The 22,684-nt window shown below is 29.3% G+C and overlaps 1 protein-coding gene across 2 annotated transcripts; it reads left to right on the forward strand.

Annotated features, from left to right (window-relative positions):
* Nucleotides 1-4,477: 4,477 nt before the first annotated feature.
* On the forward strand, nucleotides 4,478-15,535 carry LOC114419136 (protein CHROMATIN REMODELING 19-like). 2 transcript variants are annotated; one of them, XM_028384752.1, is made up of 12 exons: nucleotides 4,478-5,347; nucleotides 5,451-5,571; nucleotides 6,143-6,183; nucleotides 6,285-6,535; nucleotides 6,619-6,799; nucleotides 9,603-9,788; nucleotides 9,891-10,064; nucleotides 10,171-10,329; nucleotides 11,682-11,759; nucleotides 11,856-11,992; nucleotides 14,736-14,926; nucleotides 15,136-15,255. In XM_028384752.1, the coding sequence occupies exons 1-12, from the start codon at nucleotides 4,790-4,792 to the stop codon at nucleotides 15,141-15,143; spliced, it is 2,085 nt and encodes a 694-aa protein (XP_028240553.1). In that variant the 5' UTR covers nucleotides 4,478-4,789; the 3' UTR covers nucleotides 15,144-15,255. The 2 variants fall into 2 exon arrangements, with proteins under 2 accessions (XP_028240553.1, XP_028240552.1); XM_028384751.1 differs by having other exon boundaries at nucleotides 4,479-5,347; nucleotides 14,736-14,954; nucleotides 15,136-15,535.
* The last annotated feature ends 7,149 nt before the right edge of the window (nucleotides 15,536-22,684 follow it).

Genomic DNA, 22,684 nt, shown 5'->3' on the forward strand with positions numbered 1-22,684 from the left:
GGTCCGTGAGTAGGTATGTCCGCTCATGCACGCATAACATGAACAAATGGAGCATCTCATATATGAGATTAATAATCACTTCATGCATATTCTTTCAGCTTTTCAATGTATTTCATTGAAAAGTTATGGATAATTAATCGATGCATTCTTTGAAATTGAATGTTGATAAATTACATCAATCAATGTTGAGTGTCTATATGGTCATTTCATCTGCCAGAAGGGAATATGATGCTACAGGGAACATTTTATGATTAATACTTGAATATAGAATATAGATACTGAAACCTAAGTATATACTATATTAGTAGGCTTTCATAATAAAATAAATCAAATTTCTCTAAAAAAAATAATAAAAAATACACACTAGATTGTGTATGTAAGAAATAGCGAATTTCATTATCACCAAAATAGTACCAATGACTCGATCACGAGTTCCAAAATCAGGTTTTTTTTCACATGGAATAAAATTTTATCTAATTTTTTTAATTGGGATATCTTTTAAACAATTATCCAAAAAAAAAGTTAAGTCGTACCAGACGTTTTGAGAATTAGAAATCATAATATTTGTTATGACTTCTTATTTTTTTAATTAAAGTCGTAAAATTATTTACAACTTCACGAAAGTTTTGTTTTTTATGAATTTAAAGTTTAAAGAAATTATATATTTTTTGTTTTACGACTTTAAAGTCATAAAACCTTTGTTTTAAGATTTATGACTCTGAAGTTCTAAACATCTTTTTTTTTAATTTATACTTTTTTATGTTTTTTTATTTAAAAAATTATTTAAATGTATAATAAATAATATTAAGTTGACTTATTTATTAGTATATTTTTTATGATTTTATTTGATATGTTATTAATTTATTTTAATGTTTTATTTTTTAAAACATGTTATATATTTTTAATATTGTTTTATTTAAATTTTTTTCAATTTAAAGTTTAGATAGTCTATTAATAAAAATTAAAAACAACATAATTAATATATTAATATAAAACGCACAATACAAATGAAAAGAAAAAACATAAAAAGTACAAGTTATGTTAGTCACGTACGTATGGATCGTTAGTATGATTATGTCTTCCACTTCTACATAATGAGTATTTCTAAAATAAAATAACTTGTAATCGTATTAACTGAGGGACATAAAAAGTACAAGTTATTTTAGTTATGTATTTGTTTTTAAGTTAACATTTTTAATTAAAAGTGAATGATATAATCATACTAACCCTCCATACAAACAAATACACTCAAATAACTTGTATTTTTTATGTTTTTCTTTCATTTGTATTGTGCGTTTTATATTAATGTATTAATTATGTTGTTTTTAATTTTTATTAATAGATTATTTAAACTTTAAATAAAAAATATTTAAATAAAACAATATAAAAAATATATAATATGTTTTAAATAATAAAACATTAAAATAAATTAACAATATATCAAATAGAATCATAAAAAATATACTAATAAATAAGTCAAATTAATATTATTTATTATACATTTAAATAATTTTAAAAAAAAATAAATAAAAAAATGAAAAAAACACCAAAAAATTGTATTTTTTTTTTCAAAAAAAGAGATTTACCACTTCAAAGTTGTAAACCTTAAAAAAAATAAAAAAAGTTTTACGACTTTGAGTCGTAGAACCAAAAAAATAAATTCTTTACGACTTCAAAGTCGTAAAAAAAACTTTTAACAGAAATCGTAAATAATTTTACGACTGCAGTTAAAAAAAAAAAGAAGTCATAACAAGTGTTACGACTTCTAACTCAAGTCTCTTATGACTTATCTCCCGTTGGATAATTTTGTAAAAGATACTCCCGATTAGAAAATTGGATAAAATTTTACTCCCACATAATAAAAAAAGAGCCCCAAAATCATTATCACCAGAAAATACTTAAATGTATCCTTCCATATCATTTTTAGAAACATTCAAATACACATTAGTAACAATAATAACTAAATAGCTATAACACTCAATATATTTCAAACACAAGATATTTCTCTATCAACATAGTTGGGTTTAGCGAACAAAATTTTTTTAAAATTTTTTTATCGATAATTAATTTTATTAATTTTTGTTAGCATATATTTAAATTTATCATCTATTTCTCTCTCTTTTCACTCTTTATCATCAAATTAATCTTATATCTCTTTTAACAAAAAAATTAGTCTCATATAATATCATAAACTAAGGTTAAAAAACTATGGAGACAAATTTTCACTTTTAATATCTAATTGTACCTCAAACAAAATGTAATCTATAAAAGAAAATACTTACAGGAAAAAAAGACACAAGTAAATCAAGAAACATTAAAATCCATTGGTCACCTACAACAAAACCAAGCAACACAACAAAATTCATGCTAAACAAACACTTTTGAAGATTAACTTAATTTTATGTTCTCCCTAGGAGTTTTTGACACCTTAAGCAAATGTATAACATGGTCATTTAAGGTTTATCAAAAGTAGACAATCACAAACACTATGACAAACGAGTAAAACAATATGATTTATTGAGCTCATGAATGTATTAGGAGCATTAGTAACAAAGGATATAATATAACTAACAATTCATACAATCCAAACTTAGTTTTAAATGTTATTAATTTTCTATTCATCTCCCTCTTTCCATATGAATTTAATGATAATCATTCTTAAGATTAATGTTAGAACACCGAGTAGAATCCTGATACTCAAATAATATGTCATCTAATCTAAAAATAGATAAGGATACTTAATAAGTATTTTACATAAGACTTTACAATCAATGCACGTCCACCATAAAGATAATTTTGTCCTCTCAATATGATTAGAGGTTCAATTTCCATATTCATATATAGAAAAGTATTTATTAAAAATATTAATTCCTTTTGATCTTAATATTTTAAGAAATTAGTATATGATTCCTAACTAAAAAAATATCTTAGTTTGCCCAAAAAACAACTCCAAGAAAACAAAACATAAATTCAAACTTTTTCTTACAAAGCTTTTTTCTCATGAGTTCCTCGACTTGACATCAAACCTCTAGTATAACTTAGAATCTCTCTAATCTCATCTTGATTGACTCTACAAGCTGCTCTAGGTATAGATAGAAATCCTCATAAAATTAATTCTCTGTTCGATACCTCTGAAAGGAGAGTCCAAACAAATACATGAAAATAAATCTTGAAACTTCTACAACATTACATACATCCATACCTCATCAAAACTTTCCAGTTCCACACAAGTGTATTGTAATATTAATATTGATATCCTCTAAAAAGTTTAGAATAACCAAAATAATTTTTCCCAAAAAAAAACTTACAAATCAAGAATTATTTAAACTTTTTTCTCTCTCTCTCCCCAAAACACCCACAAAAGCGACTTTTTTTTTTTTACCAAATGGGAATATATTTTTTTACTCATTTTTCATATTTCAAATTATTGTTGAAAATAAGATTAAGGTATTATAATGTTTGAGTTAGAAGTCGTAATATTTATTAAAACTCATTATTTTTTTACTACTTTAATTTAATTTTTTTATTTACGAATTTAATTTAATATTTTTATTTATAACTTTAAAAGTGTATATATTTTTTTTATCTTATGACTCAATTGTAACACCTCTTAATACTTATCTTATTTATAGTAATAATTTGAAATCAACTCCCAAATAGGCATGATAATTCTCCCCCCAACTTGGGGATCCTCGTGGGGACTGCCTCATTCGGGGTCCTGTGGTCGGGGAAAAATTCCTCGCGGGAATGGGAATGAGGATGAACCCCCCGCAACTAATTCAGGGACGAGACTATGCTTCCCGCCCGGCAGGGTCCCTGTATCCTATCCTCGCATATATAGAATTTTCCTTATATACCCTCACAACTTATAATATGTATAACATAAATATAAGGATTAATATAGTATTTTACTAGTAAAAAAAATTCATGATAAAATTATCATATATATAAGTAATATCTCACAAGTCACAAAGATACAAATATTACTCAAACTCTAAAACGCCGCATCAAACATTCAGACTTCGTTTCTTGACTTCCTTCTTCACCTTTGTTCATTCTTCACTGCTTCACCTTCGTTCCTTCACTCCTTCACCATTCGTTTCACACTGTCTTCACCCTCTTCACTTCTTCACCGTTTGTTTCACCATTCCTTTTTCACTGTTCGTTTCAGTTGTGAACTCGTGGAAGCTTTCGTTAATGTAGACTTGATTCAGTATGAAGATGTTAATTTATTGTATGAAGATTTGTAATGTTATGCTAGTTTTATTGTGTAATAATGTAACATTAATGTGTAATTAGATATTTCTTGAATGCTTTTATGTTTGTGTGATTTTATTATTATTATTATTGATAAAAAAATTATATATTTTTTTTTATAATTTTTAACATTTTTTTAATGAACGAACTCCCACGAAAAATCGAGAAACGAAAACGAAACAAAAAATATCCCACCATGGAGAGGGGGACGGGTAACGGAAGAGTATTCCCCGCTCCCGCCTGCGCGGGTGCCATGCTTACTCCCAAATAAAAAATGGGTAAAAAATATACCCCATGTCAAAAAAGCCCACAAAAGCAACAATATATTCCATAATTGAAAACTACCCTCTGCATAACAATCCCCGCGCTCGTCCTTACGTTTCCCCCCTTTCATTTCTCTGAGTCCGATTCTCCATTTCTCCTCTTATTCTCACTCCCCTACGTGTTTCTGGTAACAACATCAACACTCCTTCACTTTCAACTCTCTCTACAACTTCCACTAGGGTAAACACACCTCATAGCACTTTCCACAATGAAGCCAGAGTTGTACGAAATCTCCGACGACGAATGGGAGAACCACTCCTTCAAACCCTCGCGGGTTCTGAAGCGACCTCGCACTTCGTCTCCTCCTTCTCCGCCACCCGTCGAATCCTTCGCTTACACCTCCACCTCCAAGGTCGACGTTTCAAGCGAAAACGACGATGACAGCGATTGCGTCGAAATCGCGCCGGAAGCCGCCAATTTCCGCCAGAATCTCGATGACCTCGAGGACGCTGATGTGGACGACGAACCGGTACCGGCGTCCCGCGGCCGGAGGTTCATAATCGACGAGGAGGAGGAGGAAGACGGCGAGGAGGAGAACGGGGGAAGGGACGGACACGTGGCGGAATTGTATGATGTTGAGTCGAGCGAGGAGGAGGTGGTGGAAGAGGAAGTTGAGGAATTGAATGAGAACGACGTTGTTGGAAGGGCTTTGCACAAGTGCGCGCGAATCTCCGCGGAGTTGAAGGGCGAACTCTTCGGTTCCTCCGGGACCGCGTGCGAGAGGTATTCCGAGGTGGAATCTTCGTCAGTGAGGATCGTGACTCAGGTTAAATGACGATTCGTTTTTTTTATTTTTTTTTGCTGACTAGGTAGAAACTTGAAATTTTGTGTTCGTTTGAGGTAAAACTACATGTCGTTGATGAGTGTAGGAGGATGTTGATGTTGCGCGCGGGTCGGAGGAGGATTCAGGTTTTAAGCCTCTGCTCAAGCCGTATCAGTTGGTTGGCGTCAATTTTTTGCTCCTACTGTATCGGAAGGGGATTGGAGGAGGTAAATATTAGGGTTTTTGAAGGTTTTTGTGATATGCTGGGTTTAGGTTTCACGGAATTGATTTGGTGTGTTTAGCTTTATTGGTTTTCTTTTTTAAAAATTGAATATTTCTGGTTGTAATTATGCGATAAATTTGTGTATAGGAGATTAGGAGGTAATATGTTAGGGTTTTTGAAGGGTTTTTATGTTGTGCCGAGTTTAATTTGTGTACTGGTGCTTGCGTGTGGCTGTGTTGTGGACTATGTAGGTAATGTCCTTCAGAAAATACTAGAGTGGTTAGTGGATTTCTGAATCTCGTGATGTTTTTTGTTCCTGGCCATGCATTCTTTGTTGCAGAATAGTATATTTGCTTGGTATTTGGTGTTTGCAGCTGCTGAATTTGTGCTTATTGAAACATTATAATGGAATGCCATTGCTATATATGTTTCCTGATGAGCCTAACATTTTTAGAGCTTAATTGGTTTTCTTTGTTTTATATTTTAAATTTGAATATCTCTGCTTGTAATTATGCAATAATTTTGTGCATATTGTCATGAATCAAGTGATTGATATTTGATGTCATGTGTCGCAGCCATATTGGCAGATGAAATGGGTCTTGGCAAAACAGTTCAGGTATGTATCCTGTTTTTTATTATTTTAATATGTTTCTAATTTTGTTTAGATCCCTAATTCTTTACTTTTTCAATTAAAATATGCCATATGTTGTCTTCCAGGCCATCACATATTTAACTTTGTTGAAACACTTGCACAATGATTCTGGTCCACATCTTATAGTATGTCCTGCTTCTGTTCTGGAAAACTGGGAACGGGAATTAAAAAGGTGGTGTCCATCCTTCTCTGTTCTTCAATACCATGGGGCTGGACGGGCAGCATACTGCAAGGAGTTGAACTCCCTGTCCAAGGCAGGATTGCCTCCTCCATTTAATGTTCTTCTTGTGTGTTATTCACTTTTTGAACGACACAGGTTCATTTCTATATACTTAAGTGCTATTTATATTTATTGTTGTCAAATGATAATTAAATTTTAATAATTTTTATTCTTGCTAGTGCACAGCAGAAAGATGATCGCAAAATCCTGAAGCGGTGGAGGTGGAGCTGTGTGCTGATGGATGAGGCACATGCTTTGAAGGACAAAAATAGCTTTAGGTGGAAAAATCTAATGTCTGTTGCAAGAAATGCGAACCAACGCTTGATGCTGACAGGGACACCACTTCAGAATGATCTACATGTATGTATTGCTTATAGACTATATTATAGAGTGAATTTCTTTGCTGCAGTGTCGCTGTTTTTTCATTTACTTGTTTGTTGTTGCTGAATTAAGCAAGCTTTTGCTACATTACTGGAATAATCTCTTCTTTTAAAAAAAATCGTATGTTGTGGCTGGACAAATATTACAAAGACAAGTTTATATACTAAAGCATATTTGGAAACTGTTCATTGCTAAAGCATGGTTCAAATTCTTTCCTTTCTGTTTAATATCTGATGTGTCAAACATATTTAATGCTTTAAGTTATCCACTGAATGTTACTGTAAGCTGAATGTTTAATCTTGTAAATTGTTTGATATGTCCTCTGTATAATTGGAAATATTCTTGTTTCTTTCCAATTCTCAACTGGCTTCTATTTTTGATTGAATACAATGGGGTGGATGGGATTATAGGCAGAACAAAAGCTAAAGGAGTAAACTACATTTAGGAAGAAGAGATGGATGGATAGACATCAGATATCTTGAGTGTTTTTTTTAATATATATTTTAAGACAGGTGAGTAGGATTATTAAGGGTTTGAGTCTTCGTCTTCGAGAGTGGCTTTTAAGAGGTGGATATTTGTAATTACATTTTGCAGATGGCACCTTTTCTTTTTGACAGCAAAGTGGTATATCTATTGCATTTCTTTCCTGTAGATTTAGGAGTTCTCTTGTTCAAATGTATACCTCTTTAAAGGTCACTTATTTGGATTTTCCACCTGGCTGCTTTGCTCTCTAGATCCAAAGGCTTCTTGTTTGGTTGGAAAGTGGAAACCCACAATTTTTTGGATTCAATGGAATGAAATAATCTTTAAAGGTGGGTTTACTTGAGAGTATTTAATTTCAATAGCTCATATTCACCATTTTACCAGCATTCTCCTCTATTTCATTTGTTCATCTTAAGATTAGTGATGGTTGTGAGGGACTTTCTTTACTCATGTTATTAGTTATTAATATTTATTGATATGAGGACCATCTAGTCAGTTGAGGAGTTTGTTAGAAGGAGTGAACTTTATTATAAGGAACATCTAGTTTGTTATTTTATATGGGTGCTGTTGCAATTTTCAAACGGAAAACTTAAAATTAGAGAGCTTTAAGTTGCATATTTTGTATTTTATGCTGGAATAGTTACGGTGATTCTAATAGGAAGTTTAATTTCTTTACAGAATTATGTGCAGTAAGTCCTTACAGAAGAGGTTTACCTCTATAATTCCTTTGAAACAGGAGCATAGAAAGAATACGCAATAGTTTAATCCCACTAGGTGAGGCTGGCTTCATGGATTATACAATGTCTTTGTTAAAAGCCAAATTCTCAATGATATTATTCACCATGAGATCCTTTTTGATAATCTTCCCCAAAGTCTCTTTTGGTCTCCCCTTCCCCTTTTCACAGGGCTTAACCCCATTTGATTTACCCTACCACTGCTTCCTGTGGCCTTCTTTTTATGTGTCCAAATCAACTTAATCAATTTTTTGTTATATTTCCTTCAATATTTTCCACACCAATATCTCTTCATATACAATCATTCCGCATTCTGTCCTTTCTTGTGGCCACACCCATTTTAACATGCTTATTTTTTCTACTTCCACTTTTTTTCTCTTGTCTGCTTAAAGTCCAATATTCATTACCATAGAGTATAGCTAGTTGTATAGCAATATGATAAAACTCTTCTTTGAGCTTGATAGGTACTTTGAGGTTACAAATAACTCCTGATACCACCTAGCTTTTATCTGGGTGACATTTTTCATTAATTTCCGCATCATTTTGCAATATTGGTCCCTCATTATTTATAATCTTTGTTATGACCTCTTAAGTTTTTACCTTCCAAGTCATTTTCCTTGTTTCTTGCTAAATTTGCAATACATACATACTTTGTCTTTATCCTTCTCAAGTGAAAATCCTTTGATTCCTACGTCTATCTCCAAAGCTCTAGGTTAGAGTTAATCTTTTCCCCTGGTTCAATAAAAAATGGTAGGGGTACCAAGGACACTTAGAGGGATCTGGTTTCTCTCTGTCCAAAGGCTCCAAATCTTCATTCAATCTCAAAGCCTGTGTTTAGGACTTTAGGAACTCTTAAATTATGGGAAATAACTTTGTTTTTTTCAATAGTTCTTTCAAAACCCCATTGCCAAAAATAAGCTAATCCAAACATGCTGTAAATGTGTTAACCCTTCTCTTTTGCTTTTTATTTTTTAATCATGTTCTTGAACTGAATTTACACTGCGCATCTTCCTCATGTCTCCCTGCTACCTGAGATTCATTTATATCCTTCAGTGAATATTCCCTTTAGCTTTCATACTGTCTCGTGGTTGTCAGTAGCCTTACTCCTCTGCATGCCTAACACTGCTGCTTGCCTAACAGTTCATTCATTAACATGATAATTTTATGAAATGAGAATAAGAAATTTATGTCAACAAAAGCTGTTGTGTGCTTGTTGATTATTGCAGTAGCCAGTGAATGTAGATTGTTGGTCTCAGCCAATTGATCAACATATTTGTATGATGATCAAAGGTTGGGAAATGGTCAGTCCTGATTTTCACATTGTTCCTTTTGAAAGTATACATGCAAATATACGACTTGCAATACTGAGGTTAGAAGTGTCTAATAGGCTTATGTATACAGTTACAATCAGGGCAGAGAAAAGGAAAATACCCTTTGTTATTATGTGTGTCAATAATGTACTTGAATCTTGAACAAAATTTCTATGACTCTTGTCTCCACCTGTTGATTTTTCTAGCATTAATATAAATGTAGTTGCTGATGACTTTGCTATAAATTTGTTGCAGGAGTTATGGTCATTGTTGGAGTTTATGCTGCCTGATATTTTTGCTACTGAAGATGTTGACCTAAAAAAGTTACTAAATGCAGAAGATGGAGATTTAATTGGTCGTATGAAGTCCATCTTAGGGCCATTTATTTTGCGGCGACTGAAATCTGATGTGATGCAACAACTTGTTCCAAAAATACAGCAGGTATGTCTGTCACTTTTGGTGCCTATTTGATTGTTTGTTATACTCTTCATCTTCAACATGCCCTTATTTCTATATCTAGTAGGCTAATTTTTGTTACTGTAGGTTGAATATGTTATAATGGAAAAGCAGCAGGAAACTGCTTACAAGGAAGCCATTGAAGAGTATCGTGCTGTTTCACAAGCTCGGATGGAAAAATGTTCCAATCTTAATTCAAAGAGTGTTCTTGAAGTTCTTCCTCGACGACAGATAAACAACTATTTTGTTCAGTTCCGCAAGGTTCTTGATTCATGTTTTGACTTAAAAATCCAGCTATTTTTTATTTTTTATTTTGGGATTTATACAACTCTCTTTTATTTGGTTTCAAATTTCTTTTGTTATTCAGATAGCAAACCATCCCTTGTTAATAAGGCGAATCTACAATGATGAGGATGTCATTCGCTTTGCTAGAAAGCTACATCCGATAGGTGCTTTTGGTTTTGAATGTACTTTGGACAGAGTTATAGAGGAGCTTAAAAATTACAATGACTTCTGTATTCACCGGGTAAATCTTCTACTCAGAACAATGCAGTTAGTTGGTTTTGAATGTACTTTGGACAGAGTTATCGAGCGTTTTTGTGAAAACACACATTTTGCCAACTCTTTTCTTCACTTACAAGATTAATTTTGGGGAATTTTTAATTTTACTGCATTAGAACCTCTTTAGCATTAGTTTTTCTTTTGAAATTCAGCAACCAGCACACTTGTTTATGCATTGAATATTTAGTTTATGCCTAAGTGGCTTAAATTTATTTAGGATTAGTTGCTGTACTTTTTGTAGCATTTGGTAGATATGTTAGAACAGTATGAGACATGACATGAGTTCTGTTCTATATTTGGTGCGTTCAATTAATAAAATAAAAGTGGTACATTTTGGTTCCACTGAAAGGGTGGAGCTAAAGGAAGCTTAGTGGAGTAGACTATTTCATTCTGTTGTGTTCACTTGTCAAATGACATGTGCCTTGGCTCTGTTGTATTGACTTATTAGTTATGCCTTAGATCAATGATGATTGTGTAAAGCTATGACTTTGATTATTAATGATGAAAATGTGTTAGATTTAGTATATGTGAGAAAATTTAGAGTGTTTCAAAGAGAATTGTGTTGTATTCAAGCAATCTGATTACAGATTAGTAACACTTAAGTCTTTATAGACAGAACAGAAAACTGTTCTATAACAACAAAATACATGACAGTTACAAGTGTAGCTAACTTGTACACCTGGAAACAGATTGAGCATCAACGGCCTTACAATGCAACATGACAAGCTAACAAAGAGCCAAGTGTATGTGTGTTGAGTTAGTCATTGACATTACATGGAAGTACAAGAATGGTTATATTCCAACCAATTGCTTTCTATTGAGCTTGGACTTTTACACGAGTCAACCCTTCTTTTGGCAACTCTAATAATGTTTTTGGCACAACAAACAAGGAAAACATAAAGGTCCAATTCTTCAAGTAGCTACTGAAAATATGCAACAACAACCATGCCTAAACTATCTGATTGGGTCAGAAAAATATATCAAACAGGGGCATTAGCCTATGCCAGAAACTAAAATCTTAACAAAATCATTTGGATTATTTTTTTAATGATTTCTGCTGGAGTTTTCTTCAAATCAATTTTTTCATTGTATGGTTTGCCCAGTAACTGCATTATATTATTTGTTTCTAGCTACAAATTACAATGTTTAATTGATTTAGGAGGTTGTGTTCACATTCTAATGAGGTAGAATGTAGTAACATTTGATTGATACAAGCTTTTATGGTGGCATTGTAATTAAAGAATTTTACTTGACGATTGTTGTTTCCACTGTGGATAGTATTGGCTTAAATTTCAAGCTGTAAATTTTTATTTGCAGCTTTTACTTCATTATGGTGTCAATGATAGAAAGGGGATCCTTCCAGATAAGCATGTTATGCTTTCTGCAAAATGTCGGGTATGATTTTTGTGGCTCTAAAAATTCTGTAATTGTCAACTATACAGCGGTGGCATGATTATATGCTGAGATTGAGCTACTCCATGGATAATGTAGGCCTTAGCAGAACTTCTTCCTTCACTAAAGGAGGGTGGTCATCGAGCCTTGATCTTTAGTCAATGGACTTCAATGCTTGACATATTGGAGTGGACTTTGGATGTCATTGGATTGACCTATAAACGGCTTGATGGAAGGTATTTCTGTTTTTTGGACATTAAGATTCTTTTTAATATCTAAATAATGTATGGCATGTTTTATATAGGATTATTTTGGTCAGCACTTTAACAAACAAGGAAAAAGTTAAGTCATCTGAGAATGATATGACAAAAAGTAATCTAGTGTGTGTGCATTGTAAATTTGTTGCTAAATTTATTTGAGGGTTGGATGTATAGTTGGAATGTAAATGGGTGATGCTTCTAAATACAAGCAGATGCAAGGTAATTCTGACCAAGTGTCTTAGAAAAAAGTGATGCCTTTTTCCTTACTTGTTTTACACTACACCTGAAGATGAAACACTCACCTAACACTCTGTATCCATTTACTTAACTTTTTAATTATGTAGTAATATTATGCATGAGGGTGAGTCTTGGTGGAATGCCAAGTTTGTTAGACAGACCCCACTAGGTCAGAGCCTCATGCACTGGGTCCCCCTTTATGCATTATGCTATACATGGTAGAATGTGGAAACTATGAAGTCCAATTTGTGAAACTGTGAACTGATTGGGGAATCATAGCTAACTTATTATACAAAGTGTACACAAGTTGAGGAATCTCTCTCTCTTGCTCTTGTGCTTGCTTGCTTATGCACACATATATATGGTGAAAGAATATAAGTTATTAGAGAAGCATTGAGGAAATACTGCATAGAATTCAAGTAACTAGTAAGTATTACTTACTAAGTAACAATGAGAATAGAACAGAAAAAAGCAAAAAGAAACAAGACAAATGCTAAAAAATCTCTGCTCTGTTTTTCTACTAATGTGCTTCTGCTTCTCTTGAAGCTGTGAGTGTAGCCAATGTTGTCAAAATTGAGATCCTATTGAGGATTGAGATAGGAGGAAAGAAACATAAATCGTGTGACATAACTGGGAATGGTAAGATTCTACTTAAATATAAAACTATATTCAACAACACATCCACATAATAACCTATATGAGAAAAGTAACTTATAAGTAAACTAATACTCAATGAACATAAATAAAAAATGTGTAAAACACTAGATGGTCATACACAAGTTAGTCACAATTTAAGTTTTTGACCATGATAAAAACCAACAATACCAAGGTAAGATACACAGACTGAATGTTTGAAAATGATAGAATTTATTATCTTTTCACTCATCCAAGACACAAGGAGGGTTTGGTTTATGAGCTTTGAAACCTACTCCCATATGTTTTATTACAAGACAAAATTATTCCTTAAAGTATATAATTTCCTTCCCCCTGTCTATCAAAGAGGATAAGTCACTCCGTCCACTATTGTGTATTCTTCTCAGGAGCACTTGCTCTTTGCAATGCCCAAATTAAATCTGACCCACCGATCATAGATTGGATTTGAGAGTGGGGAGAATGGTGTGACCTGTGATTCCAACTTGTTGGGTAGTGGCCATGCCATTGTTCAGGAGTGCCCCTACCATGGAAGAGAGGTGGATGATACAGAGGATGCTGGTGCAGGTTAACAACGAAGACAATGCTGTCCTCTTGGTTGGAAACTGGTCTAGAATTGGATGAAGGTAATTATCAATGTTCATGAAGGTTGATTGGTGTCAAGTCTCCATGATTTCATGGTGATCTCCATCATGATTACTGATACTAGATTCACCATTATGTTAAAGGTGTGGTGGCTAGTTTGGTGAGGCTGATGAGATGGACATTGAAAGTGTTGACAACCAGAAATCATATCATTGCTGGAGATTGTGGTGCCTGGCACTGACAATTAAGATGGCAGGAATAAAGGTGGATGGGATGGATGGAGGCACCAATTTGGTCAAGTACTCCTATTTATACTAATTATGTTACATTAGTACTGGTACGAGCCAAAGACTACTAAGGACTAACATCATAAACAGCAAGACTCCTAAAATTCTAGGAATAAGATTCTTGTTGTATTAAGGACAATACCATAGCTATATAGCCACCTGAGCAACATTTTTAGAAACCTATTCCCAAAATCAATAACCAGCTACAAAGCACAAATACTTCAATTTACGTCAGATACCAATACAACTGGATACTTCACCGATACTGGATATCGGTGAAGTTTCCGAATTTATGAAGCACCAATAATTTAATTTGCTTCATGTATCTGCTGATATCAATACTCTTGGATAATATAAAAACATAGAAACATTGTCCCTTGATGAACTAAAAATGGAAATTGTTCTCTTTATGAATGATTTCAAGAAAGGAATGAGGTTGATAGTACTGTTCCTATATGTAAGTAATAGAAAGTAATTTATGATAAACTTTTTCTTTTTAGAAATGTCTCAGAAGTATGTTTTGAATTTGCATTTTTAGAATTGCAACTAACTATTTATTATATTTTATGAATTTTTATACATTTCTAAATATGTATCTTACCAGTATTGCATCTTATATATTTCATATCACCGTATCAAATACAATTCTGCCTAATTAATGTGTGTTAGTCTTCTCCAATCCTTATAAGAATGAGAATGCAGTTATTGTAAAGTAATTAAGGGTATTTTAGTATAAAGATAATTAATGCAAGCTTACAGTTCAAACAAATCTCAAAGAAGAGTCTTGTATTTAGGGATGGAGGTAGTATTAATTATAATTACTAAAAGAACAAGCTTACAGTCCAACTTGATGAGGTGTGATTGCGTGTAAAAGTTTGCACCATTTTCTACTATTGTTCACCAGACACTGCTTTCCCTTGCTCTTTATAATCTTTCTGGTCCTACTATTTGACTGCCAGTACACAGGTGGCGGAGAGGCAAACAATAGTTGATACGTTCAATAATGATACTTCAATATTTGCATGCTTACTTTCCACGAGAGCTGGTGGACAGGGCTTAAACTTAACAGGAGCCGATACAGTTGTAATTCATGACATGGATTTTAACCCACAGATTGATAGACAAGCCGAAGATCGGTGCCATCGAATTGGTCAGACAAAGCCTGTAACCATATATCGGTATTTATTTATTATTTTTCTTCACTCCCATTAACATTAGAAAAAGTGCTAAGCCTTGAATGATAACAAAAAAAGTTGCTAAACCTTGTATGGTTTTTCTTTTTGTCAAACTCTAAGCCCTACAAACTGGATCTATTTGAATGTCTTAGTGACTATTTTCTTATGACATATTCCATTGAAGGCTGGTGACAAAGGGAACAGTTGATGAAAATGTGTACGAGATTGCAAAAAGAAAGCTAGTATTAGATGCTGCCGTTCTCGAGTCCATGGAGGAGATTAATGAAGGTGACATGCCCGAGAAGACCATGGGAGAAATATTGTCTGCAATTTTATTGAGTTAAAATATTGATCTAAGAAAAACAGTTTAATTTATCGTCACTCCTTTCCTATAGTTCCAATCTTGAATTAATCTGTTGATTTGGGATAGAAGAGAACTGGCAGCCTACAAATTAGTGAGATTCTTCTCTCCTAATTATGTTTTTTTCTTTAACTCGAGATTTTGTTTAAAGGGATCGAATACAATACAATATCAATTGACCAACCACTTGTTGGTTGGAATGAGGTGTTTATACCAAGAAAAAGAGAGATCAGAAATAAAGAAAAAAAAAACAAATATGATAAATTATGTATAAGAAAAAATTGTTAAATGGGTAGCAAAAATAAAAGCGGAAAAGATCATGGTTATATATATATATAGACTAATAATGTGTTTATTGCTTTGCTTTGCCTTTAACGGGGCAAAATCTAAACTGTTTTAGTAAAAGTAATGGATAAGAACTCACCTTAAAATTTGAGATTTTTTGAAAGTATAACTACAACACCATAATATTATTGATCACGTTTAGTTTAAGAACTTGATGTGCATTTTCTTTCATTCTTAACTTTTGGTGGGTTTTAGTATGACATCAGATTTAGAAACTGAGAAAAAGGTTATATATTTTACATCATCATTCAATTATAATCTAACATGTATGTATGATAAATTTGTTGAGTTTTAAAATATTTATCTAAATTATTTAAATAGTGATTTATGATTAAATAATAATAAAGTTATTTTAAATTATTAATATATAAGTATTAAACTTAGAAAATATAACAACTTTTTGTGATGTGAATTCAATTAAAAACTTAAAATGAGTTACACAATATATTACTCCCTTCAGTCTAATAATAAATATTGTGTAATAAGAAAAAATAAATTCTAAGTGTTATTTTATCTTTTCAATGTAATTCTAAATAAATTGAAGATGGCTGTCTCCTCTGACATCAGGTTGGGGAATCACACCCTCAGCGATAGACTGTTTTGCCAAGTATGAGTTAGGTTTAGAGTTTTTTTATTGGGAGCCTTCCTTTGCTTCTTTGAAGGTGCTCGCGGATGTAACTTCTATTAGTTTTCCTCGTGATTATTAGAGTTTTCTTCTAGGTGCGTTGGGGCTTAGGCCCATCCAATTCACAAAAAATTATAATACTAATTATTTTTTTTCATTAGTATCCGTAATAAGTTTTATTTTAACTTTTTTAATATGATATTAATAATAAGGTTAAATTATAATTTTATTTTCTTTATAATTTTAAATTCATAACTTTGGTTTCTTTATTTCTAAATCAAGATATTTAGTTTTCATATTTTTTAAAATAAATAATTTTAGTCTTTACGTAAGTTGTTGGCATAATGCTTATGTGATAAAGAATTAAATAAAATAAAAAATAAAAAATATCTTGATAAAAATAAAACTCATGATCTTTTATTTAAAGATAAGACAATAAACTATTAAAACACTTCCTTTATTTAGTTAAAATTATAAATACTATTTTGTATGTATCATTAGTCAAGAGTTATTAATTTTTAAAAAAATTATAAATTAAAAAATATTTAATATATAAGTATTTTTAATTTAATTTTAAATATTTTTATTTTGCAGTTTGGATATTTTTATTTTAATCTACCAATTTATAATTAAATTTTATAGTTAATAAATAAATTATTCAAATAACATATTTTTTAAACTGAATTTAATATACATATTATTTTTACTCTAGTTATATAAATCGATATAACTGCATCAATTAATATGCAAAATATACAAATTACATAAATTTATTTTAATATGTAAATTATTTGTATACATTATTTTATGTAATTTATAAAAAATAATTTAAATTTATTTTTATATATACATAATATAATTTTTTATTTTAATTATTAAAAGTAATAAATTTTATTTTTTTAGATTATTTAAATATTATTTTAAATCTACGTAATTTGTATAAATTACATAAAATATATTTTTTAATATATATATATATATATATATATATATTAGTTTATGTATTTTTTTAAAAATACTAAGAACAAATTTTTATATATAATAATTTATTAATTTATATTAAAATAAAATTTTATATTAAAAATAAATACATGTAAAATTAAATATTAAATATTAAATATTTTATTTTCATTTATAAATTTTTATAATTAAAAAAGTTATTAAATCTTGATATATGTAAAATACTATTTACAAAATTAACCAAACAAAAGTAAATATTTTTATAATTTATTGTCTTGTTCTTAAATAAAAGATCATAAATTTAATTTCTATCAACATTTTTTTTATTTTTTATTTTATTTAATCCCATGCTACATAAGCACTATATCATGACGGAAGAACTAAAAATACTTATTTAAAAAATAAAAAATAAAACTAAAAATATCTTGATTTAAAAATAGAGAGAACAAAATCACAAATTCAAAATTATATAAAAACCAAAATTATAATTTAAATTAATAATAATTTTAGTTTTATAAAATTACTACTCTATTTCATTTATTTATAAATCTTAAATTTTTTATTTGTATTAAAAAACTACTGCAACACTTATTATGAGACATAGAGTGCCACATCTTTGCTATTTTTACTATATTTTAATATTAAGAACCAGGATTCTTCCAAATCAACCTACTCCAGTGGCGTCCCCAAATAATTAACAATAGATTCTGGCTTCTAAGAACCACTTTAGCAACTCCCATTAGAGTTTATCTTACAAATATTTTGGATCAAGTATATTTAAATATTTTCTAAGCCTTATCCTTGATTTTTGCTCCATGCACTCCTTCTTAGTATAGGCAATCAAAGAAGAAAAATTCTAGTATATCTTTATTACATATGTATTGATGTTTAAGTTAATGTATAAAAATTCTATTATTTAATATCTCATTAATTATGATAAATTACTACTGTTGTTGCAACTATATGTGAAAAAAATCATTAATAATACTTTAAATTTATAAAACATTAATAGTTTTGGAAAAAGACTAGCATATTAATCGATATGAAATGAGTGTAATAATAATTAGTACTGCCTAAGGTCCTTTTTATAAATAAAAAAACAAGTTAGTTATAATACAAAACATTATATAATTTATTTCTTATAAAAAGAACTGGAGGAGATACTTTAATTTTGGGAGAAAAAAATGACTAACATATCGATAGATATGAAATGGGTGTAATATACCTTTGGACATATTCTTTCCAATATACTATTATTGGATAAATTACGAGTCTTGTTGAATTATTTGGGTTCCGCTCATTATTTTATGGAGATTTGCCTCTTTTAAGATGTTGATTTTCTGCGAAGTTGTCTAAATCTCAATATTCAATTTTCCAATTAATGATAATAATTGTAGTCTATCTTCAAAGTGTACAGTATCTCTTCAATTTAAAAAAAAGTCAAATTCTATTTTTTTAACCTCCAATTTATTAGAAAAAAAAACTTTAACTAATTTAAAATTTGACTGAGAAGTAAATAAAACTTAATTAAAAATTATTTCAGTTAAAAATCAAACTTAAATAATAGTTAAATGATTCAATCTTAATTTCAATAAATTAACTATTTATTTTCAATCACTTGATTACTCAAATCCTATTTAATCAATATTAGTTATTATTTACTTCCAATAATTTCATATGGACTGGTACATTTCTCGCATACAAATACTTTTATGAATAACCATATGAGATAAAGCTCGAAATAATGAGTTAGCTTCACCCACCTATATATAAATTATATTTTTCACTAAGATGTGATGATTTCGTTTTGCTCCTCTTACCGCTATCTTATTTAAAAAAATTAAAAGGATGATAAACAACAAAAAATAATAAATATTAATAAGTTGTTTTTCTTAAGTAATGTCTCGATTCCAGTTTTATAAATAAAAAAATATAATTGAAAGAAGATATTTCATCAAAGATAATCAGTCATATTTTTCAATACAGATTAATTATCTTTTCACACAAATAACATGCTAGTAAAAAAACAAAAATAATATATTCCTCTAAAGCAGAGCTAAGAAAAGGTCATTAACCACTTCAATAATTGTTGATGCACTTTCCTAATTGCTGGCATTAGAGTCCAAGACCTTCACAAACAAAAAGCAACGAAATTGTAAGAGCATAACTAATTACTAAAACCTATCGTTATTATACTCAGCCTTTTGCTTCTTGGGTAATTAATATGCACACGCCAACATGTATCCTTCATTTTTTTGTTCTATGTCTCGTCTGTTATCTAACAAACGATCTTGAAAGAAAGTGCAGTACCCTCATAAGCAAATAGTACTATACCAATAATTAAGGAGGCCCATTTTACTATAAGCAAAATTGCATTAAACAAGAATCACGTGTAGCCATGCATAAATTATGCTAGAAACGTACCTAATTTTATTTTATATATATATATATATATTCACTCATTTGTAAGAATGATGTAATGATATAAGACAACGATATGTTCATATGAGATAAATACACAATTTATTTAATGGAAGAATATGTTTAAGATTCTTACCGTGTACAAAATTTCCTTGAGTTAGTTACGCACGACAAACGAGATTAATTTCTTTAACCTAATGGGTTAGAAAACACCATAATCTTTGATTTAGGAAATAAAAATATACATGTTCACTATCAAATAGAGTGTTTAATGGGAAGGTTATGGTAACCAATGCCAAAAAAATATTTCTGTAGTTATCTTTCTTAACTTTTTGTTTCACTTGTCCGTAACTAATCAATTAAAGGAAGACTTAATTGTAATACATGTCCCTCTAATTTGTCTATTTCACCAAATTGATTTTCCTATTTTTTAATTCATTATATGAGTTTTCTTATATTTTAAATTTTTTTTTAATTTATTATATTTTTATAATCTTATATATATATATATATATATATATATATATATATATATATATATATATATATATATATATATATTATCTTTTAAAATATGATATATAAGATTAAATTCTATTTTCACATAAATTATAATATGTATATTTATATAATTTTTATTTTATATTTTATATTTATGTTTTTAAAATAATATTTATGATTTAGTGACAATATTTTTTTATCTATATTAACATATTCATATTATTTATTGTAACATAGATAAAAAATATTGTCATTTTATTTAATTACGTATCTTTATTATATAATATAATTCTTTAAAAAAATTATATACATGATTAAATAAAGTTAAATATAAATAAAAAAATACTATTATAATAAATAACAAGAATATGTATACTTATATTATATCTTTATTGTATAAAATAAATTTTGAATAATGTGATAAAAATATTTATATAAATATACATATTCTAATTTATGTAAAAATATAATTTAATTTTATATATTATATTTTAAAAGATAATATATAAGATGATACAAATATAATAAATTAAAAAAAATAAAATTTGAAATATAAGAAAATTATAGTGAATTAAAAATAAGAAAATTTATAATGAATTTTAAAATATAGGAAGACTCACATAATAAATTAAAAAATAAAAAATTAATTTAATAAAATAAATAAAATAAGAGGATATTAAACTTTAAAAGAATGATTAAAAAAAGATCTCGAGAGAACCCCAAAGTATTGGAAACGAAACTCTCTCATTTGTAGAGAGCCAAATTGCGTGAGGCTTTAATTTAATTTGTTGTTAAATAAATAAATAAAAGGTTGTTGTACGAAAGTGTGTTGGTAACAAGACAAATCACGAAAGAAAGAGGAAGCTAGGGGAGCCAAAAGCCGTTACTCATTATGTCATTATTGTTAAAGTGGTTCTTCCACGTACAAGAAGATACTATCAGTTACTTACGTTTGCATAAAATATGATGCTATTCATGCATCATCATCGATTCGATACTCTTTTTTTTTTTCTCTCTCTCACTCTCTTTTTACTTTGTTGGTAATTGAAAGTGCATAGCAGCTCACTTTATCTCTCTTGTTGATTCTATCGGGAAAGGTATGAAGTTTACCATATGAAAGATCCTGCCATGAAAAGATGGCCATTAAGACTACTGGCTGGTACGCAAGTACACCACAGTCTCTAAGCAGCAACTCACCAGTCAAAAAATAAAATGAAAAATAAAAAATTCTCTAATATTTAAGTAATTATTCAACTCTTTGGAAAAAACACATAGCTATAAAGATTATTTTTTTCCCGTCATATTAATCATGCAAATAATCAATTGACTTTTCTAATAATCTTTATGGTAAAACTTAACTGATTATTTCTAGTGGAGTATAAAACTAATGATTAATTCCCTATCTTGAAATCTGATCTGTTAACTAATTTATAATTCATCACATAACTTATGCTATGAATGTGGTGATTAATAATTTTTTTTTGCTCTTTTAAAAATATATAATTTTTTTGCTTTGTAAAAGAAATTGTGATTGATCTTTAGTGATATCTTTTTTCTTAAATGTGTATTTCATAATACACATAATACTCAGACTTTATTTAAAAGATTTAAACCCAGGTTGATTGTGACCAATTATATGTTTTCTCTTTTAAAAGTATGAAGATTAGATGTGATCTCTGTTTTCAAACATTATAAAAAAAAAAGTCATATAAGGAGAAAAATATTAAGTGCTAAGTTTATATAAATCAAATTATTTTTCTTATAATTTTTTTAATTAAGACAACAAACAACAAGCAATAATTAAATAATAATTAACTTAAGTCTTACAAAGCTAATTCGAAAGTATACAAGGAGGCAAGCTATAAATAGGATAAATATATATACCAATAAAAAAAATAAAGATTAGAAACTATCCATTTTGATCTTAATTTATGTCCACTGTCTAATTTTTATCAAGTTTAATTTAACAAACCGATTATATCAAAAGGTTAATAAAGACATCAAATTATTAATAAATAAATACAAATATATTCAACTTCAATAACAATATATGATGCATTATACTTATGATATATAATAATTGATAATATATATCAATTTTCTACAATAACATATATAATTGTATATATTAGTACAATGTAAACCAATTGTCTGTAATTGTTAGATAAAGATTATATGAATGGAATAAATTCAACGCCTAAAGTATTAGTATATGAATTATTTTACAGTAAAACTACTACTAAACTTATAGCTCCTACCTTTCTTTCCTTTTATAGTTTTGTCCAAAGCATAACATGTTAAAATAAATAATTAATCAAATTCATATATAATTAATTCGCAATATCCATGTTACAAAATTCAAAAACAATTTTCTTTTGAACAAGTTAAATAGATGAATATTTCATTTGGAGGTTGGAGCATAGATTAAAAAATCAGCTCAACTATGAATATATGAAAAACAACTCATTGCGTGTTTGAATAAGCGTTTATAAAATTAATTTTAAATTAAATTATTTTTGG

The sequence above is a fragment of the Glycine soja genome, chromosome 7 (assembly GCF_004193775.1).
Source record: "Glycine soja cultivar W05 chromosome 7, ASM419377v2, whole genome shotgun sequence".
NCBI lineage: Eukaryota > Viridiplantae > Streptophyta > Magnoliopsida > Fabales > Fabaceae > Glycine > Glycine soja.